This window comes from Aspergillus steynii (genome assembly GCF_002849105.1).
Source record: "Aspergillus steynii IBT 23096 chromosome Unknown P170scaffold_4, whole genome shotgun sequence".
Classification (NCBI taxonomy): domain Eukaryota; kingdom Fungi; phylum Ascomycota; class Eurotiomycetes; order Eurotiales; family Aspergillaceae; genus Aspergillus; species Aspergillus steynii.
Window position 1 is genome coordinate 1318797 of NW_020194401.1, and position 18799 is coordinate 1337595.

The 18799-nt window shown below is 52.1% G+C and overlaps 8 protein-coding genes across 8 annotated transcripts; 6 read left to right on the forward strand and 2 right to left on the reverse strand.

Moving 5' to 3' along the window:
* The first annotated feature begins 1820 nt into the window (after positions 1-1820).
* On the forward strand, positions 1821-4241 carry P170DRAFT_464605 (thiamine pyrophosphate-binding protein). The gene is made up of 4 exons (XM_024852264.1): positions 1821-2512; positions 2581-2813; positions 2877-3070; positions 3127-4241. The coding sequence occupies exons 1-4, from the start codon at positions 2253-2255 to the stop codon at positions 4219-4221; spliced, it is 1782 nt and encodes a 593-aa protein (XP_024704357.1). The 5' UTR covers positions 1821-2252; the 3' UTR covers positions 4222-4241.
* A 306-nt stretch (positions 4242-4547) lies between these two features.
* Positions 4548-6038, forward strand: P170DRAFT_455836 (2,3-butanediol dehydrogenase; the record flags this gene model as incomplete). The annotated part of the gene is made up of 5 exons (XM_024851570.1): positions 4548-4694; positions 4753-5129; positions 5193-5507; positions 5721-5826; positions 5887-6038. The coding sequence occupies exons 1-5, from the start codon at positions 4556-4558 to the stop codon at positions 6036-6038; spliced, it is 1089 nt and encodes a 362-aa protein (XP_024704358.1). The 5' UTR covers positions 4548-4555.
* A 797-nt stretch (positions 6039-6835) lies between these two features.
* Positions 6836-8587, forward strand: P170DRAFT_408026 (sugar porter family MFS transporter; the record flags this gene model as incomplete). Its single annotated transcript, XM_024846710.1, has 3 exons — positions 6836-6905; positions 6968-8112; positions 8219-8587. 3 exons carry the CDS (start codon positions 6836-6838, stop codon positions 8585-8587), a joined length of 1584 nt encoding a protein of 527 aa, XP_024704359.1.
* Positions 8588-9222: 635 nt separating this feature from the next.
* P170DRAFT_475384 (putative amidase) lies at positions 9223-11207 on the forward strand (the record flags this gene model as incomplete). The annotated part of the gene is made up of 5 exons (XM_024853251.1): positions 9223-9402; positions 9497-9618; positions 9678-9745; positions 9813-10078; positions 10146-11207. The coding sequence occupies 5 exons, from the start codon at positions 9223-9225 to the stop codon at positions 11205-11207; spliced, it is 1698 nt and encodes a 565-aa protein (XP_024704360.1).
* Positions 11208-13026: 1819 nt separating this feature from the next.
* On the reverse strand, positions 13027-13954 carry P170DRAFT_323256 (uncharacterized protein; the record flags this gene model as incomplete). Its single annotated transcript, XM_024843329.1, has 4 exons — positions 13027-13109; positions 13170-13234; positions 13312-13673; positions 13733-13954. Coding segments are annotated over 4 exons (732 nt in total), but the record flags the coding sequence as incomplete, so codon positions are not given.
* A 527-nt stretch (positions 13955-14481) lies between these two features.
* P170DRAFT_475386 (uncharacterized protein) lies at positions 14482-15135 on the forward strand (the record flags this gene model as incomplete). The annotated part of the gene is made up of 1 exon (XM_024853252.1): positions 14482-15135. One exon carries the CDS (start codon positions 14482-14484, stop codon positions 15133-15135), a length of 654 nt encoding a protein of 217 aa, XP_024704362.1.
* Positions 15136-15623: 488 nt separating this feature from the next.
* On the forward strand, positions 15624-17042 carry P170DRAFT_383648 (RlpA-like double-psi beta-barrel domain-containing protein). The gene is made up of 3 exons (XM_024845648.1): positions 15624-16008; positions 16126-16370; positions 16463-17042. The coding sequence occupies exons 1-3, from the start codon at positions 15737-15739 to the stop codon at positions 16591-16593; spliced, it is 648 nt and encodes a 215-aa protein (XP_024704363.1). The 5' UTR covers positions 15624-15736; the 3' UTR covers positions 16594-17042.
* Positions 16504-18449, reverse strand: P170DRAFT_464609 (HesA/MoeB/ThiF family protein). The gene is made up of 3 exons (XM_024852265.1): positions 18042-18449; positions 17767-17980; positions 16504-17701 (listed from the first exon to the last, which is right to left on the reverse strand). Exons 1-3 carry the CDS (start codon positions 18292-18294, stop codon positions 16699-16701), a joined length of 1470 nt encoding a protein of 489 aa, XP_024704364.1. The 5' UTR covers positions 18295-18449; the 3' UTR covers positions 16504-16698.
* Between the last annotated feature and the right edge of the window lie 350 nt (positions 18450-18799).

An 18799-nucleotide genomic window follows, 5' to 3' on the forward strand; every position in this document is an offset into this window, starting at 1 on the left:
AATTACTGCAGCGTGGTGGCGCTCGTACGCGTGGCTCAACTGCAGAAAGTGCAGGGTCTAGAGGAAGCGTATTTTGAGCTTCATCAACCTCATTCTCGCGCTGAAATCGCTCTAGGCCTTCTTGAATAGCTGATCCCTCTGTAATAGCTAGCTGCCTAGTAGAGCGTTTCTTTTTTTGAAGCTTCTTTTCATGAGAAGCGCGTAATTCACGGATTTCTTCGCGTGCAAGAATAAGCTCATTAAGGTGTAATTCATGACCTTTAATAAGCTTATTAAATCGCATCTCTAGCGAAGATGAAGGGCCCTGCGTACGCGCTTTAAGCAGCTTCTTTGCTGTAGATGCCTGCTTTTCAAGCTGCCTAGTTGTATAAGGCGTTTTTGGCGCTGTATTGGTAGATCGACTGCCTGGTGGTGTAGGGGTCTTTAGCTGAATATTCAGCTTACTGAGTACCCTATCTGGATTAAGTGGAACTAGACCAGCACCTGCGAAGCTATTCCGAATAGTATCTGCTTGAAAAGCGCTTTCACGAGCTTGTGGAAAGGCCTCTAAGAAATCAAACTTATCGATATGATTGATTCCCAAGCGTGCCTGTTTCTCAACTAAGCTGCCGTACGCCCGCTTTAGAGGCGAGAAGCAGCCAACATCTAGAGGCTGTAGTAGATGCGATGAATGTGCAGGCATGCAGATAGGAATAATATTATTCTCACTGCATATCTGGTCGAATTGAGGTGTAAGATGGCTGCCATGACCGTCAAGAACTAGAAGACGATATCTTCCAGTTATACGACTAGTAGTAGTCGGAATAAAGAGGTTTTTAAGCCAGCGAAGGCTTATCTCATCAGTAGTCCATCCATTAGGACTAACTTCAATCCTGCTATCGCGTGGGAGTTTGATATCTTGATACCAACCCTCTATATGGATCTTTCCTTTAAAGATCACACATGGAGGAAGTGCCCAACCGGTTGAGTTAATACACTCGATTGAAGTAACCCATTCTCGATTGCCAGGCTGTATAAGAGAGGCCTTTCCGTAGTAATTAGCTCTAGTAACTACTTGAGCAGTAGCTACTAAGCCTATAGCGAAGCCAGTCTTATCAAAATTGTAGATATCTTCCTGTACAATTCCATGTTGCATTATAATGATTTGTACGCGATCAAACCACTCTCTGATAATCTTGGGGTCTTTGTATTTAGCGCGCCGATAATCATAGCGTCGAGTATAGCGAGTTTTCAAGCGATCTTGTCGTTTAATGAAGTTGGAGACCCAGTTCACTCCGACTGATTGAACTGGGGTAGTATCGCGCGCAGCAAGAAGAATATTGGCCATTTCTCGTATATGGGACGGTCGGGGAGGCGCTCCACGTCGATCTAGCGATAGAATCCATTGTACAAGCGATTCCTCTTCATTTTGAGTCATTTTATGACCATTGGCACGTGTTTCTGAGCGATTTGTTTTTCCGCGTAGCCGATCTTGTAGAGTAGAACGAGGCACATTATAATGACGCGCAGCTTTAGCAATTTGGGTAATTTGTTTATTTTCTATAGCAGAGATTGCTAATAGAATCCTCCCCTCCTGCTCGGCTGAATTTCCTGACTTTTGACGCGCTTTTGGAGGCATGGTTAGTGGTTGAATTGAGTAAGGTTTTTGATCGCGGTCAAAACGCGTTGGGGTGCCGGCTCGCTTGTGGTGCCGACTCGCTTGTGGAATACGTTATAAAGCACGTCCTGATGAGTCAGCATATCTTGGGATGCCCAGTTCTTCTTGCTATTGTTGTCAACCACAACTTCTCATCATCCATATTCTCGGGCAGAGCGATTCCAGAAATTCCACTGTCGCTGCCACATCATGCATGGATATCTCAACGGCTTTAGGGAGTCCCTTTTTCTCAACACGCTGGCCAGCCCTAGCAGACCACCATGCGTCGTGGAAGCCATGGAGAAACCAAGCAAGGCGTCGGCCATCTCGCCCAGGCCTTATCCTGCATGACCCTGCACACAGCAAAGACTCCAAACTTTTTTGTGCAAAAATCCACCGGTATGGAGATCTCCTTGCTGAAAGGAAATCCTTCGCTCTTCGCCCACGTCATAACCCCGCACCGCGATGGACATTGGTGTTACCGATGAACTGTTCCTCGGTAATGCGTTTCGGATGCCACTGGGAATTTATAGCAGTCTGGTGACAATGGAATCACATCTCCCTGCCCCCAAGGTAGCATACACCGACCTCAAGGCTTCAACCTGAAACGTGAACAATGACCGGCTTCACTCTCAAAGACCCCGGGACCCGAGAACTGACCGGCGGCGATCTGCTTGCCCAATCGCTCAAAAATATCGGCGTGGAAGTCGCGTTCGGGCTGCATGGTGGCCATCTCGATGCTTTTCTCATGGGCTGCGAGTTCTCGGGCATCCGTCTTGTCGACACGCGCCATGAAACGGTCGCCGTTCAAGCGGCGGAGGCCTATGCGAAGCTCACCTCGAAGATCGGAGTGTGCTTTGTGACGGCAAATAGCGGGTGAGATCTGGAGTGCCTTTCCCCCTCTACATACAGAGCGTCTATCTTCGGTAATTGACCAAAGAAAGGTTCTCGAATGGCATTCCCGGACTCGCGACGGCGCTGGCCGATCGAGACCCGATTCTCTGCATCACATCCTCTCCGCCCTTGAGAGACGCAGAGAATAACTCGCTTCAGGGCATTATCGACCAGGTTGTGGTTTCGCGACCGCTAACGAAATTTGCGCATCGCATGACAAACCCGGAGGATACGCCGAGAATTATCTCGTTGGCCGTGAGGACAGCGTTGTCGGGCGCCCCGGGTAGGTTAATCGCATGTCATTCTTGAGTGGATGGCTTTTTCTAATAGGAGATCTTGTGGACAGGACCGGTGTTGGTGGATTTTCCGATCGATGTGCTCTTCTCGCCGGTTCATCGGCCTTTAATTTCATGGGGTTCAATCTCCTCGCCGTTAGCTTACGGCCCTGGTGCACATACCGGGGCTGTTCAAGCTGCAGCCGATCTGCTGAGTTCGGCAAAACGGCCGGTGATAATTACGGGAACTGGAGTCTCGTCGGCAGTAAGTGATATTGTTCATGTTTCTAGACTATTGTCAAGCTGACAGCATGAACGTAGGCCGGAGCCGAGGTGGTGAAGTTTTCAACTCACAGCGGCATCCCTATCTTTCATTCACCAAAAGGTAGAATGCACGTTGCGTCGACCGGTCGTAGCCATGATGGTGGCTCAGCTGGCAAACTTGCCCTACTTGGTGACCAGAAACCGGACCTGGTGTTGCTCCTGGGCGCGAGAACCGGGATGTTTCTGGGTCTGCGCAGCGGTGCCATCATCCCTCGGGAGAACTGCAAGTTGGTGCAGGTCGACGTGGACGGGGGCGAAATCGGCCGAACTCTCCCAGTTGATCTGGGTGTTGTGTCTGACGTAGGCCAATTTGTCGCCGCCCTCCACTCCAAGTTCGATCCTGCCCTGTCTCGTAAATTCGACTCAGACTGGATCCAGAAAGCCATATCTCTGAAAGAAACCCCGTTTCCCTTCGAAAATGAGCCTGAGACGCAGCCTTCCGGACGTCTCCATCCATATCACGCCCTCAAGCATGTGTTCTCTTCCATTGAACCAGAAAGCATCGTTATCATGGACGGTGGCGAGGCCTCCGGATGGGCCGGGGACGTAGCCCATCTTTGCGCACCAAGCGTCATCCTAACCTCAACCGGGAATCTCGGGTTCTTGGGAAATGGATTCGGATACGCATTAGGTGCGGCTGTTGCAGCTCCCGATCGCCAAGTAGTCATGGTCCACGGCGATGGCTCAGCCGGGTTCCATTTCATGGAACTTGACACGTTCAAGCGCATGAACCTGAACATCCTCACGGTAGTGGTCAATAACTACTGCTGGGGCATGAGCTCGAATGGCCAGCAATTAGTGTACGGCGACAACAACCCAGCTCGCCCTGTTAGCTCATTGAGCCCCGTGGCGGAATATGACCTTGTTGCGAAGGCTTTGGGAAATGCCAGCGCCAAGTTGGATAAGATTGATGCGATTGCAGAGACAGTGAAGAGACTACAGAAGGAGATTGGGCCCAGCTGCGTGAATCTGATCGTCGATGATAAGCCTATTCATCCGATGACAACGGCGATGGTCGGACAGACGGATGATCCGGGGATGGTGGTGGTGCCTTATTATGATAATATTCCGAGGGCGTACTATAAGCTTTGAGATGTGTATTTACTTTGACTAACGAGCCGTATTCGTTCATCTAAACCTTGTGCCCTGAGAGTTAGTCTCATGTTAGTCAGGTATAGCGAGTATAGCATCAAATCTACAAGAACTTCCCCTCTCGAGATACGTCACTGAGTGACACGAGCCACGACTCATTGGTCGGAAATCCAACGAAAACCGAGGTTCGAGCCTGCAGAAACAGACGGATTCCCCCGCATCTGTCCAGGCATAAGAATAGAAGGCTCTCCTGAGCTTCTGGATATCCCGTCAACTGCTCCATCAACAACGAAGTCACAATCAAGGTCCAACAAACCAAAACAAACCAGTCACAATGAAAGCCGCTCGCTTCTACGCCGCCCGGGACATTCGCATCGAAGAGATTCCTCCCCCATCACCAACCCCCGAACAAGTCCTTGTCGCGGTAGAATGGTGCGGAATCTGCGGCAGCGACTTGAACGAGTATCTCGTCGGTGAGGACACAACCCCAGCCCTCGACTCATCCATACAGTATACCTAACCCTCAACAAGGGCCTATTGCAATCCCCGGCCCCGAGCGCGGCCCACACCCTCTCACCAACGAGACGCTGCCCATAACGATGGGCCACGAGATCAGCGGCCGAATCGTTCAGGCACCAGCATCCTCATCTTTCCGCCCAGGGCAGAAAGTAGTCGTCGACCCGCGCCTCTACTGCTCCAGCTGCACGCCGTGCCACAAGTCCGCGACCAACTGCTGCCGAAGCATCGGGTTCATGGGTCTCTCGGGCGGCGGAGGCGGACTGGCCAGCACGGTCGCCGTGTCGACGTCCAGCGTGCATGCTCTTCCCGAGGAGGTTGATCTCGCTGCTGCGGCGCTCATCGAGCCATTAGCTGTGGCGTGGCATGCTGTGAGACTGTCTGGTGTTCTTGTGGGCGACCAGACGTCTGGATTGGAGTCAGCTTCGACTTCAGAATCTGATATGCATGTCAAGTCGACACCGATCTTGATTATGGGCGGAGGACCCGTCGGCGTTGCCGTTGCCTTTGTGCTCCGGGCCAGGGGGGCAGAGAGGACGATTGTATCGGAGCCGAGTGCGCGGAGGAGGAAGGCTTTCGACGGAATCGCGCATACTGTCTTGGATCCGACGACGGATGATGTGGTAAGTCGGTGTCAGGAGCTGAGTCTGGATGGCGAAGGCGTCGGAATCGTATTCGATTGCGCGGGCGTCCAGTCGGGCATGGAGACCGGGTGTCAGGCGCTTAGGTTCGGAGGGAAATATGTGAATCTGGCGATGCCGAAGGGCCCGGTGAGTAAGCACTTGCGTTCTTATATTAGGGTATCAACCATGAACCTGGACTCCGGCCGGGATACGTGTTTGCTATCCGGGGACAACGGATCAAGCTGCCTCTCTGTACGGCGTACGACCTCTCTATCTCCCGAGTGGCGTCGGGCCGGGCAAAGGGAAAGAAGAAATGAATGACAAGAAAAGCGTTGTGGCTGACCGCTTGATTGGCTCCAGATTACGATCCCTGTTGGCCAGTTCTTGCTAAAGGAGCTTACATATAAGGCGTCCTTGGCGTATGACGAGAGGGACTTCCAAGATGTGGTAGCTACTTTTGTCGCCGGTGAGTGCTGGGAACCGTGTGGTTCCATCAGGACCACGACATGCTCATGCAAGAGACTAGGGCAATTGACAGGTGTCGAACGCATGATAACGAGAAAAGTGAGGCTGGAGGAGATTGTCGAGAAGGGGTTTGAGGAGCTGGCGAATCCGAATGACCATATTAAAGTGATGGCGACGCCGACGGGGGAGGGGAGAGGGATAAGCAGAGATTGAGGATGCGTTGAGAGCGGACAGTGAGCTGCAGAAGGTGTAAGACAAGGTTAATTAATTGAATATCACTGCAGGGTCGGCGACAGGAAACTGACAGACGTTGAGGGCTGCGCAAGTCACATGCATCGCCGTCCTTTTGACCGCCTCAACGAGGAATGGATCTTCTCCATCGCATCCACTTCGACGCAACCAACAGCCCATATTCTGCCCATCATGGCAGCCTGGCTACAATTATTCCATCATTCTCGGGGCGTGGACATGCCGGGAGATGGAAAAACGGAAAACCCTGGCATAATCGCCCTATATCGCAGCCACCGACAGCTGCCCAGTCAGAAGGAGCCGGACGCGATGTCTTTAGCGGCGCATTAGTGACGGGCGCTCAGTGGACGGAAAAATCCATCTCCTCACGACCGCAATAATTTCTCCGTCCGTACCCACCCCCCGGACTCGAAAGAAGCATTGCCGAGTCGCTGTCCTTCCCACGGAGTTGCTCGATCCAGTACAGGGCGCGGGGAGAAAGCAAAACGACTGGGGTCTCCGTGTGTCGCCCATTAGGGTCCCATCCTTCGCGATCGTCATTCTCCCGGTCTCCGGGCCTATCGGAAATAGAGATGACGGATGGAGCTTCTCTGGATGGAGGGTTCGAGTGATTGGGGTAAGAATTATGGGGGAAGGGAAGGAAATAAATAGTAGGGCCTGTTTCTGGGGATTGTGCCCCGGTTTCTTTCCCCTTCCCTTTTTTTTTCTTTTCTCTCCAGAAAACCCTCCCTTTTTTCGCTGGCCCAGGGGTTCTCGTCATCATGGGCTTCTTCAAGAATTATCGTGTTTATATCCTGACAACGGTGGCCTATTCGGGGTCCCTGCTTTTCGGTTCGTGGTTCCTTACCCCAGATTGATCTTGACGCAGTTGATTGATGGCGGATGTTGTCTAGGATATGACACCGGTGTCATGGGTAGTGTCCTTGCCATGGACAGTTTCAAGCGGGATTTCGGCTTGCCTCTCGACTCCGACGGGTTCGAGTCGTCGTCCAATGCTCAGGTCTCCTCCAACGTCGTCTCTCTGTTGACGGCGGGCTGTTTCTTCGGTGCCATCTTCGCTGCTTTCCTCAACGACCGTCTGGGACGTCGGTACTCGCTCATGATTTTCACCTTGGTCTTTCTGGTCGGAGCTGCGCTGCAAGTCGGTGCGAAGCATGAAATCGGCTTGATCTATGGCGGTCGTGTGGTGGCTGGTCTGGGCATCGGTGGCATGTCTAGCATTACCCCTGTCTACGTGGGCGAGAACGCTCCTCCCGCGACCCGGGGTCGTATTGCTGGCATGTTTCAGGAATTTTTGGTCATCGGAAGTACCTTCGCCTATTGGTTGGACTACGGAGTAGCCTTGCGCGTACCCTCCAGTACCAAGCAATGGCGTATCCCTGTCTCAATCCAGCTTATTCCCGGCGGTCTCATGCTCATCGGCTTGTTCTTCCTGAAGGAGTCTCCCCGCTGGCTGACAGGCAAGGGCCGCCACGAAGAGGCCCTGCAATCGCTCGCGTACATCCGCAATGAATCGCCGAACGAAGAAGGCGTTCAGAAGGAGATTGCCGAGATCCGGGCATCCATTGCCGAAGAAAACGCTGCCACCGAGGGTTTGACCTATAAGGAGTTCCTACAGAAGAGCAACCGAAACCGCTTCCTGTTCGCCTTCGTCCTCATGCTGTGCCAGCAGTTTTCGGGCACCAACAGTATCGGATACTACGCGCCCCAGATCTTCCAGACGATCGGCCTCAGCGCCACCAACTCGTCCCTGTTCGCCACGGGTGTCTACGGAACGGTGAAGGTTGTCGCCACAGCCCTGTTCCTGTTTATTGGAATCGATCGATGGGGTCGGAAGAACAGTCTTCTGGGTGGCTCCGCCTGGATGGCCAGCATGATGTTTATCATTGGCGCTGTCTTAGCCACCAATCCCCCTGATCCTGATTCCAAAGGCGAGGGTGTCTCGCAGGCCTCTATTGCCATGGTCGTGATGATCTATTTTTACGTGATCGGATACAGTTTCTCGTGGGGCCCCACACCCTGGGTGTACATGAGTGAGGTAAGATATCCCTCTTGAAACCCCAGTTTCTAAAATCAGCCTCCTTCTCTCTACCCTCAACACCCCATTTTTGTACGATTTTATCTCCTGACTCAGGTGTAACCAGATTTTCCCGACCCGCTTACGTGCCTACGGCGTCGGTCTCGGAGCCACCAGCCAATGGCTATTCAACTTTGTCATCACCGAAGTCACTCCCCACGCGATTCACAACACGGGCTGGCGAACCTTCCTCATGTTCGGCATCTTCTGTCTTGCCATGGGTGTCTTTGTGTTCTTCTTCGCCAAGGAAACCAAGGGCCGAACCCTGGAGGATATGGATGTGCTGTTTGGGGCGGTCGACGAGGCTGACCGGCGCGCGGCGGTGGAACAGACCTTGAACAAGGGGGTGACCAAACACATTGAGCGCGCAGATGAGGAGGACGCCATCCCTGCTACGTCCGTGACTGTTGCTCCTGGTGAGCAGGACAAGCACTAGAGAAGGAACGGTGTATGTTGAAGTCACAGTGATTGTATCATGACATTTTCCTTCCAAGATTTGGGTTAGATGCCAGTTAGATGGATTAGAGGTTACTAGATGCGATACGATATAGTATGATATGATATGCACATATAAGCCCAACGGTTTTTGGATCACTGTTTCACAACGCGGGAAAAAGTCTCCAAGTGGAGATTAGAGCTGTGGCACTACGTGTCTTGTACGAGGTCAGATCCATTTCCCATTCCATCTAACTAATCATCATCATTTCCAGCTCTTAATAGCCTCACATATACCTCTCCTATTCACACCCACTTACGTTTACCGACCATCTCAGCCAACAGAAAGGCTTGAACCCGCTGTCGACGGCAGGCGACATGAGATTAAGGCAGCAGGGCACCTTCCCAATCGATCGAACAATACTAAGACATCTGCCAGTTACCAAACATTGAAACTTGAGGCTTTGCAGGGAGCTGCAGGTGAGATTTGGATCGAGACCGGTGTCACTGACTTCTCCTTCATGCTGCTTCACCGACATATTTAATCATCCACCCTTCTCGCATTGTGGATTATATTCAACCATACCCTCCTGAGCTTCCAATTATTGTTGCTTCCTTTACGTGCGCCCTTTCACCATGATTCGCCATCTCCGGCTTCTTGCCCTTGCATTGTACGCTGGTACCATTGTCATTGGACATGAAGCTACCGCCAGCAGGAAGAGGGATTGTCCTCTTCCTAATCTGATTGACGCGACTTTTGATGAGCTCCATACTGGTTTGGAGAATGAGTGTTTTACGAGTGTGGATCTGGTGAATGTAAGTTACTACCTTTTCTTCTTTTCACGATGTCTTTGTTCTGTTAGTGTTGTACAAAGTTTATATAATCCTTGAGTGTGCTGACAAGATATAGGCATATATTCATCGCATTGATGACGTGAACTCCACTGTCCATACAATCCTGGAATTGAACCCCGATGCTCTAGACATCGCCGAGCAATTGGATCAGGAGAGGGAGATGGGAAATCTGCGTGGGTAAGTCTCTCTACTTTCCTTTCGATGGAATCAAGGCTGATATTGTTGGCTGCGTATAGACCGCTTCACGGCCTGCCGGTTCTCGTCAAAGATAACATCGGTACAGGCGATGAGATGCAGACGGCTGGTATGTTTGCGACCCGAACACATTCTTATCGATCCACTTACAGTAGACTAATGTGTTATCTGTTCAGCTGGCTCGTACGCACTTGTAGGAGCCAAAGTGGATGACGATTCCACCGTCGTGGCTCGACTCCGCGAGCAAGGACTGGTTATTCTTGGGAAGACTAGCCTCTCGGAGTGGGCAAATATCCGGTCGATGAACTCGTCCAATGGATGGAATGCGCGCGGCGGTCAGACATACGGTGCTTATTACCTCAACCAGGATCCCAACGGGAGTTCGAGTGGGAGTGCCGTGGCTACGGATCTGGGATTGGCTTTTGCGGCGCTGGGAACGGAGGTAAGTTATTGGTTCTAGCCTGCCTCTGTGCTTGAAAGTGAGAGGGCATGCAAGCTGACCATTTCAGACCAGCGGGAGTATCCTTTTCCCGAGTGAGGTGAACAATATCGTGGGCATCAAACCCACTGTTGGACTGACCTCTCGCCATCTGGTCATCCCCGTCAGCCCCCGTCAAGACACCGTCGGGCCCATGGCGAGGACCGTGAAAGACGCCGCGCTGCTACTACAGGCCATGGCTGGGTCAGACCCCTACGACAATTATACCCAGGCCTCACCCTACGGTTCCTCCCCTCCCGATTATGCCGCAGCATGCCAGCTCTCCGGCCTCCAAGGAAAACGAATCGGCATCCCCGAAAACGTCCTGAGCACCTTAACCGGAAACTTCACTCCCATGGCTACGGCCTTCAACGCTGCCGTATCGGTGATGGCCCAAGCCGGCGCCACAATCGTCCACGACGCCAACTTCACGGCTTACGAGCAATACATAGCAGACCAAACAACCACGCAAGCAGTGCTAGCGATTGACTTCATCTCCAGCATCCCAAAGTACCTCGCCACCAACCTGACGGCCAACCCACACAACCTGCACAACATCTCCGACATCCGCACCTTCACCCAGCAGGAACCTCTCGAAGAATACCCCTCCCGCGACACCCAAATCTGGGACATCGCCATTGCCACCGGTCTCTCAAGCACCTCGCCGGAGTTCTGGGCCATGTATCAGAAAAGCCTCTACTACGGCGGCGAAGGCGGCCTGCTGGGCGCTCTGTCCCGCCACAACCTCGACGCCATCATCCTGCCTACGGGCGTCGCAGCCGGTGTCCCGGCCATGGTCGGTGCGCCGGTCATCACCGTCCCGATGGGTGCGTTTCCAGACTCCTCGCCGATCGAGTATAACAGTCGCGGCGACATGGTGTATATTGCGCCGGGTATCCCATTCGGGATCAGTTTCTTGGGAAAGCAGTGGAGTGAGACGGTGTTGATTGGGATGGCGTACGCCTTTGAGCAGAAGACGTTGGTGAGGAAGACTTTGAAGAGGGTGGTTGAGCCGAAGGGCCAGTTGAGTGATGTGATTGATGAGGAGGATGAGGAGGAGGGACAGGATGACCACCAGGGTTGCGGGTTGTGATTGGGTTTAATTTAATCTCCTTGCGTTGGTATGGATGGGACTACGGGTTTTTACTTAATCATGGACGTTGATATTTACAGGCATCTGGTTACAGGTTAATAGCAGGTACTAGTGGATGATGAGGGGAGCTTAATCGGGTTATTTAATTTAATTGAGGGCTTGATACTGTTAATTCAGTAATGCTTCTAGTAATAACCACTAAAATTCCAGACCTAGACTAATGAAGTGCACCCAACATCTGGACCGTACAACTTCCAGAGTTTTGCCTACCTCTCTCATTCCGTAAGGCTATCGCTGCACCGTACACTCCGATGAGGAGAGTGTGCCAGTGTAAGTATGCCAATCTTATGCAATGCTACCTCGTCCCCTCTACTCCGACGTAAGCGGCTAACTAACCATGCAGAAATAACACACAAGCTGAACTCTATGCAGTGAGATCTAACCCGACGACTCCAGCCCATGACGATTTATCAGTGCCTTTTCCAAAATTCATGCATTTCTCACCCCGCTTTGCTCTTGTCCGCCAGCCACGGCTGAATGGTCATGCTGGCTCTCGAGTCTCGATATTGGTCTACCTACTCCCAGTAAGACAGAGGCTGGCCCCTTGCGTCTTTTCGACTCCATTTTCCAGTTTTAGTGGGGCTTTGTAACATCTCCGGGATACCCATGTTAGCTCTCTCCTTTTTCTTTTCTTGCATGTCGGTGTATATTGGTGTTGCAATTCGTTACTGTCTTTCCTGCAGTGCTTGCCCTGTTCTCGCACGGACGAGCAAGGCTATTGATAATGAGGACGCCAAAAGAGGGAAATAAGTCGAATATTCAACGGCTTTACAGTACTGGGGCTCTAAATTGGCTATATTACATGCTTCCTCCCAGTAATCATCGCTATGGGGTTGTTGGAAGGGGAAGGGGAGAGCTATCCGCAACACATACCAACAACAGTTGATTGGATGAGCAAATTTTGATAGCAATAATAATATGTCTCTTTTGTGTCGTTATGTTGGATCACAGACGATACGTCTCTCAGTGAGTCAGTCGTAGGCAGAGCGGAAAGTGGAGGGTTACTCTATGGCATCACAGAGAAAGCGATGCCATACAGAACGAAGCAAATCAAGGATTGAAAGAGGGGGTGTAAGACATATTCCGGAGTACTCTGCCGTCGCACTGCTAATGCATCAACTAGACAGAGTTAGGAAACGATAGCTCCTCCCTGCGACATGTCTGGTAGGGATGTGAATGTTTGGAAGCAAGGGGTGGGGGGCATCTGCGGCCTCCATGATGGTAACAGAGTTCACAAATTCAGAATCTGACAGATGGCAGTTAAAATCCGTGAGATTGTTATTTTTGTTGGTTTGCGAACTGCGAGGCTCTCCCTCCTTGTAGGGAGACGCGAAGTTTCTATACGAATGCAGAGTCTCGGTAGACTAAGCAAACTGGGGGGTCATCCCGAATGGTACGTCAGGAGACTACCAACCTGCAAATCGACGCAGTGATTTAGACGGATCAAACAAAGTATGTGGAGAATGAATGAGAAAATAGAAAAAGAAAAGGAAAAGAAAAAGAAAAAACGCCTGACCGCTGAAAGAGGAATCAAAAGGCCCATCAATATCTCTATGAAGCACGACACCGACAGGGGCCTTCCAGCCTACGGTTCCGACGCCCTGGAAGCATTCCGGTCTATAAGCTGAACTTCCATGGATGAACACTCGGCCGCGTCCAGTTTTTGGGCCCGTGCGCGGCGATAAGCGTCGCTGTTTTGATCGCTGACGGCCGTGGCGTACGTCTTGATTTCTTCTCGGTGGAATAGACCATTGAAAAAGGAGGGCATCATGGGCAAGCAGGAGCAGATAATTCCCGTCGTCATTTCGATCGCATTCCAATTGGCGACTGAGAGAAGGGAGTCTATGGAAGCTGATGTTAGCGAAAGAAGCCCGTGTAGAGAGTAGTTGTGGGGGGCAGTACAGGTCAGATTGTCCATGTCGAGCTCAGAGACAAAATAGATGCGGACAATACTCGCCACGCAAACGCTAGGAGTCCGAGTTTCCCGGTGTTAGTGAATGACCTGGCAACGGCGATTCTGTCAAATTTCCAGATAGCGACTCACAAAGCACCCAGGAGGAAGACAAGAGAGAGCTGTATTTTGCGCTGGCGAGTCATCTTCAACCTCCAGACAATCGATTGTGGCAGGCAAAGGACAGTAATATCTAAGGCTAAGTTGAGAGAGCAGAATGCGACCCAGACCGCATTATAACTGTGACGTGTGTGTGACTCGTCCTCTACCGGCTTGGATGGGAAGATCACAACGCAGTTGGCGGAAACGAAGTACGCAAACACAAGGCCTCCTATCACCCAGGTGGCTCGGCGGAATGCGGGCTTAACTACAAATATGCGTCGGTAGGATAGCAGGATAGACAGCTTGGTGAGGGAGAGGCATGATGTCGCTAGGATGTCGGTGGCCAGATATGACTGGAATCGCGGATCAGACAAGGGGTGCAGGACAACCCACGAGCAAGGGAGAATCGCACCTGGATGGATACTTGCCTCGTGTGTCGGTCATACGAACTTTGATCGTGGCCTGCCTGGCCTATCGTGACCATCAACGCGGTGGCGACGAGGAAGCCATATGCGACGGTCAGAGATGCCAAACAGATCCAGTCGTCCAGCTGAACCGAGGTCTTACGCCGCGCAAGGAATCGCAGAAGCACAAAGACACTGGCTAGGAAGGTCATTGTAGCCGTGATTGCGAGCGTTGTGCTACCGACTGGAGCGATCATGGTGGGCAGTTGGTTCGACTCTATGGAAAGGGTCGGTGGGCTTCTAGAAGCGGATAATGCAGAAGGGCCATATCGACGGGGAATATCATGGCCTGGGAGTGTATTTATTGCGAAGATCGCAACCTGATCGTCTCACTCTCGACTGGAATGCAGTCCACCCGGGGAATGACCACGGCCTTTCTCAGCCGACCCTCCCTCACCAGGCATGGTCTGCTGGGTGAGAGGGGGCCAAAAAGCTGCATTTCCCCTCGTCTGGACACAAACTTATTGCCCAATTGAAAGGGCTACATGCCATGGATCGCAATCACCCAAGTCGGGATCTACGCTGACGGCATTAGCCCAAGTTGCAAGGGTTCCGTTTGTTGACTCCATTTCCAGTTTAGTTGGACGCAGGGTCAACAAAGAACTCACCCACCGAGAAAACCCCTTCTCTTCTGCAACCACCTTATAACTCTGTGCAAAGACATAATGAATTACTTCCTCAATTCCAAAGCTGGATTATGCGCACTCGGTGTCATCGGGTTCTTGGGCACCCATGGTCGCACCGGGGCGGACGGTCCACGGCGCTGATATCCGAGGCGCTGGATAGTCCCAACCCCAATATTCTCCCTGGCACTCGCTTTGCTCTACGCAGAACCTTCACCGGACTTCGATCGCCCGTGGACTACATTCTCGGCATGCTCGTGCTGTTCTGGTGGGAGACAATTGACGGCTCCCACCCGGCCACCTCAACCATTGGGCTTTACGTCAAGGAGCTCAGCCCCGGCTCCATCTTCCTCCCTCCGGTAGGCCCCGGGCCACAAGCCTTGACGCCAGGAGATGGGGTGCGTGGCTTTCTCCTTTGGGACCAGGTTGCGGGGTACTCCACAGTCCTGGTGGTTGTTCTTTTGGAGTTTCGGAGCGCATTCGCGGCCAGTCGCGGGTTCAGAGGTAACAAAGCATCCACACTGTCGGCGTGGATTATTGGAGCGGTCGGAGTCGGCCTTTCACTCGTCCTGGGACCGGGATGCGCGTGCTTGATAGGCAGCTGGACTCGCGATGAGATATTCTCTTTGGGAATTGGTGAAGCACTCATCTCGCGCAGAGCGTCCAGTTCTATCGGCTTTCTCCGTACATATTTTGGGATGTCTGTAAGGGATCCGCGACCTGTTTGACACAAAATCCTCCGTAGGTTAATCTCGAATAAAGTAATGTTTCTGGATGTCGTTGAGATTCATTGTATCATATTTTATTATCAATAAATACTAACCATTATATATAAGGGAGAGGTCAGTGCCCAAGGTATTAGAATGTCTGACACCAGGAAAACAATTCAAAGTAGAACAGAGACAACTGCATTGAGAAACAAGACGCAAAATAGCTCAGGACATGCACTACGATGCAGAGTTCCAAAATGTCTACAACAAGTTCTATCACGACACGACCGAAAACAGAAAGACCCTGCCAAGGGCAGTATTTAGCGGTCAATAAGGCGGTGAAGTACTCTGGAGATCACGAGCCCCTGTTGCAAGCCTGAGGCAATCCTCGGCAGGACCAACAGCCTCAGGCCGCCATCCGGCAAGCAACGGCCTCAGGCCAATCAGGGCGGCTCTCAAAAACCCGCGAGTTACACCTAAATTGTCTAGTGACAGCGCCCTGGACTACGACTACCCCTATCCATTCACCATGAATCGCAATCCTAATCAATTCGTCGATCATGAACACTCCCATCCATTCCATTTTAATCCTCACCTCAATTTTGATTCTCACACATAAATGACCACCCCGATGGACGTGCCCAAACGCAAACCCCTCCCCATCGCCAAGGACGAAGAGGACAATGTGAACGCGACCGCTCCGCCTCCGCCTCCGCCTCCACCAGCGGGCCCCGGCTCCTCAGGCCCGCAATGGTGGCAGAACGGGCTCCAGCGGTGGTCCGCGCTGTCGCAGCGCAAACGGACCTTCATTTTCATTGCCGTCTTCGGGTCGTTGGCGCTGATTGCTCTGATAATTGGATTGGCAGTGGGGTTGACGAGGAGGGGGAGTGGGTGAGTTTCATCCAACACGTCTGCTATCTAGCTATGCGATGGTCCAATTGGATTGAATTGATGCAACATATCTACTTCGGATCGAATTAATACTAACGTGATATACATGAATGTTAGACATGCAAACCTCCCCCTCCCCACCTCCCACGGCGGCCCTTACAAAGGCGACCTGACCTACTACGACCCGGCGCTGGGGTCCTGCGGTATCACCAGCTCTAGCTCCGACTTGATCTGCGCGGTCTCGCATAAGCTGTTCGATGCGGCGTCAACGGGCTCGAATCCGAATGCCAATCCGCTGTGCGGATTGAAGTTGAGGGTGAAAAGGGGAGAAAGCAGTGTAGATGTGATGGTTGTGGATCGGTGTATGTTTTCTTTCCTGGGTTATGCGTCTTACTTTCATTGAGGGGAAGTAAGAAAGGAATTTGGAGTTGGTGCTAATTGTTTGCCCTGATAGGTGTTGGATGCGATTCGACCGACCTCGATGTTTCTTCCGCTGCGTTCAAACGCCTCGCCGATATGGATCTGGGTCGCGTGTTGATTGAATGGGCTTGGCTGGATAAGGCGCCGGTCGATACGAAGCCGTGATGTGGCTTGCTTGCTCTCTAACTAATGCGGATTCTATGTACGGTTTTATGATTAATATACGCGGATGCATCAGGTCGTGCTCTCGTTTCATCGTTCTTTTCTCGTTCAATACTCAGGCCATTCCGGGTCGACCTGTTCACGCCAGGCGCGGAACCCCCCTCGGATATCGGCAATCTTGCGTTCGCCGCTGCGATCCAGTCCCAACTCCTTCAGCTTTTTGACTGCAACCTGGGAGTCGTTGCCTAGACGGCAGACCACGTAAATGGGATTTGTGGAGTCAGGGACGATAGTCTCGGGAAGCCAAGATGGGCGAGATGACGGCTCATTACCATCGGGACTGGTCGTGGCTGTTCCGGATAAGATGGTCGAGATAGGGACGTTGACACTCTTCTCCAGACTGCAGATATCATACTGGACCTTTTCGCGGACGTCGATGATAGTGGCCTCATTCCCCGGCTCGGGTGTCTGTGCTACTTGTGGATATAAAGTTTGGTATTCCAATGGCGAGATCCGTTCCTCTGGAGACAGCAGAGATTCTGGGCTCACGGTCCCGCAGAAGAAGACATAATCGGTAGATCCCGACGTGACAGAGTCAAGAGTGACGGTTGCTTCAGAAGAACAAACGGCACAGTTTGGTCGACGCGATCTCAGCTTGATAGATCGGAACTGAGGTGTTGAATATGCCGAGAATATAAGCAGCGACGGCGGCTTTGCTTCGTCGACTGGTGAGGTAATCACCTTGATCGCCTCCAGCGCTTGGAGTACACCCATCGTGCCGACCACAGGACCAAGAATTCCCCCATCTGCGCAACTCAGAATACTGTTGGCCGGGGGTGGTCGTGGAAAGACACATCGGTAGCAAGGGCCACCAGTCTTATCACCAACCGGTCGAGGAGGGTTGTTCAGCACCATAAGTTGACCCTCGGTGCGCAGTGCCGAAGCCGAAACCAGCGGTTTCCCCAGAAGGACGGCGGTGTCGGAAATCAAATAGCGGGTTACCGGATTATCGGTGCAATCAAGAATCAAATCATACTTCTCAAAAATGGCTGGTGCTTCTTGAGGGGAGAGATGCGCTCGGTGAGGGATGTATGTAGGGTGGGGGTTCAATCTAAACACACAACCAGTCAGCTTATCCTCTTTCTTCAAACGGTGCTCATGAAAACATGAACTCACTCGCGCAGGTACTCAATGGCACTATCCACCTTCAACTTGCCCACATTGTTGCTCCGGTGCAAGACCTGACGGTGCAGATTGGACGTGTCAACCGTATCGCCATCGACAAGACCTATGGTGCCCACGCCCGCGCCGGCCAGATACAAAGCAGCCGGACACCCAAGCCCTCCAGCGCCCACAAGCAGTACTTTAGCTGCGCGCAGTTTCAATTGGCCTGTATTATTGATCGGCACTATTAGCGAATGACTCATGCCATAATTTTGATCTCAACGAACCTTGCAATCCCAATTGTGGAACAATCATCTGCCTTCCATAGCGCCGATACTCTTCATCAAAAAGTGGCCACCTTCTTTTCTCATTGCAATCACTCTCAGTTGCCGAGTCGCGAATGTCGTCGGCCTCTTGCGTCGTGGTTTTCGAGGCCGCCTGCTCCGCATTCTCGAGGTCGCGTTTTAACCCCGCGAGCTGGGTTTCCGTTGCGGCAATTTGGGCGCGCAGGGATGCGCATCTGTCTTCGAGGTTGTCCATGAGGATATACCAAGTGAGCGCGCCTCAGAAGGTGACAAAATGCCCGTCTGGACTTCGGAGGATTGATCGAAAGTTGGGAGAAAAAGACCCCGCAGGAGCAATCTTATCGCAACGGCGCTAATCCCTTTTTGTCTGGAAGAGCAAACCGACACGTGAGGGTCACCTGACTGGTTTCGCCGTGGAAATAACCAGAGGGACGTGTGGTATTGAAAGTTTCGCCGAGTTGTTGTGTACGTGACCGGGTGAAACATAAATTACACCGCCGGGAATGATGTGTATCCTCTCACTTTCTTACATTCAGCTGGCCAGGGTTCTGCTACTATCTGTATTTCTTCCAAGTCTATCCAGAGGATCCAACTCGGCCCCGACTTTGTGGATCCCCGGCTTCGTGACAAGACTCCCAACCAGTTAAAACGCAGATGTGAAGCAACACAGCACAAGAATTCCCAGGATGTGGCCTCCTATCCCGCTAACCTGGTCGACCGGGCCTGGGTTTATGCGCTGA

Coding starts and splice junctions, on each gene's coding strand:
- P170DRAFT_464605 (XM_024852264.1), top strand. CDS start 2,253: ATGACCGGCTTCACTCTCAAAGACCCCGGGACCCGAGAACTGACCGGC. Junction 2,513..2,580: donor TTTGTGACGGCAAATAGCGG/GTGAGATCTGGA, acceptor GACCAAAGAAAG/GTTCTCGAATGGCATTCCCG. Junction 2,814..2,876: donor AGCGTTGTCGGGCGCCCCGG/GTAGGTTAATCG, acceptor TCTTGTGGACAG/GACCGGTGTTGGTGGATTTT.
- P170DRAFT_383648 (XM_024845648.1), top strand. CDS start 15,737: ATGACCACCCCGATGGACGTGCCCAAACGCAAACCCCTCCCCATCGCC. Junction 16,009..16,125: donor TTGACGAGGAGGGGGAGTGG/GTGAGTTTCATC, acceptor CATGAATGTTAG/ACATGCAAACCTCCCCCTCC. Junction 16,371..16,462: donor TGTGATGGTTGTGGATCGGT/GTATGTTTTCTT, acceptor TTGCCCTGATAG/GTGTTGGATGCGATTCGACC.
- P170DRAFT_464609 (XM_024852265.1), bottom strand. CDS start 18,294: ATGGACAACCTCGAAGACAGATGCGCATCCCTGCGCGCCCAAATTGCC. Junction 17,981..18,041: donor TCCACAATTGGGATTGCAAG/GTTCGTTGAGAT, acceptor TCAATAATACAG/GCCAATTGAAACTGCGCGCA. Junction 17,702..17,766: donor GCCATTGAGTACCTGCGCGA/GTGAGTTCATGT, acceptor TTGTGTGTTTAG/ATTGAACCCCCACCCTACAT.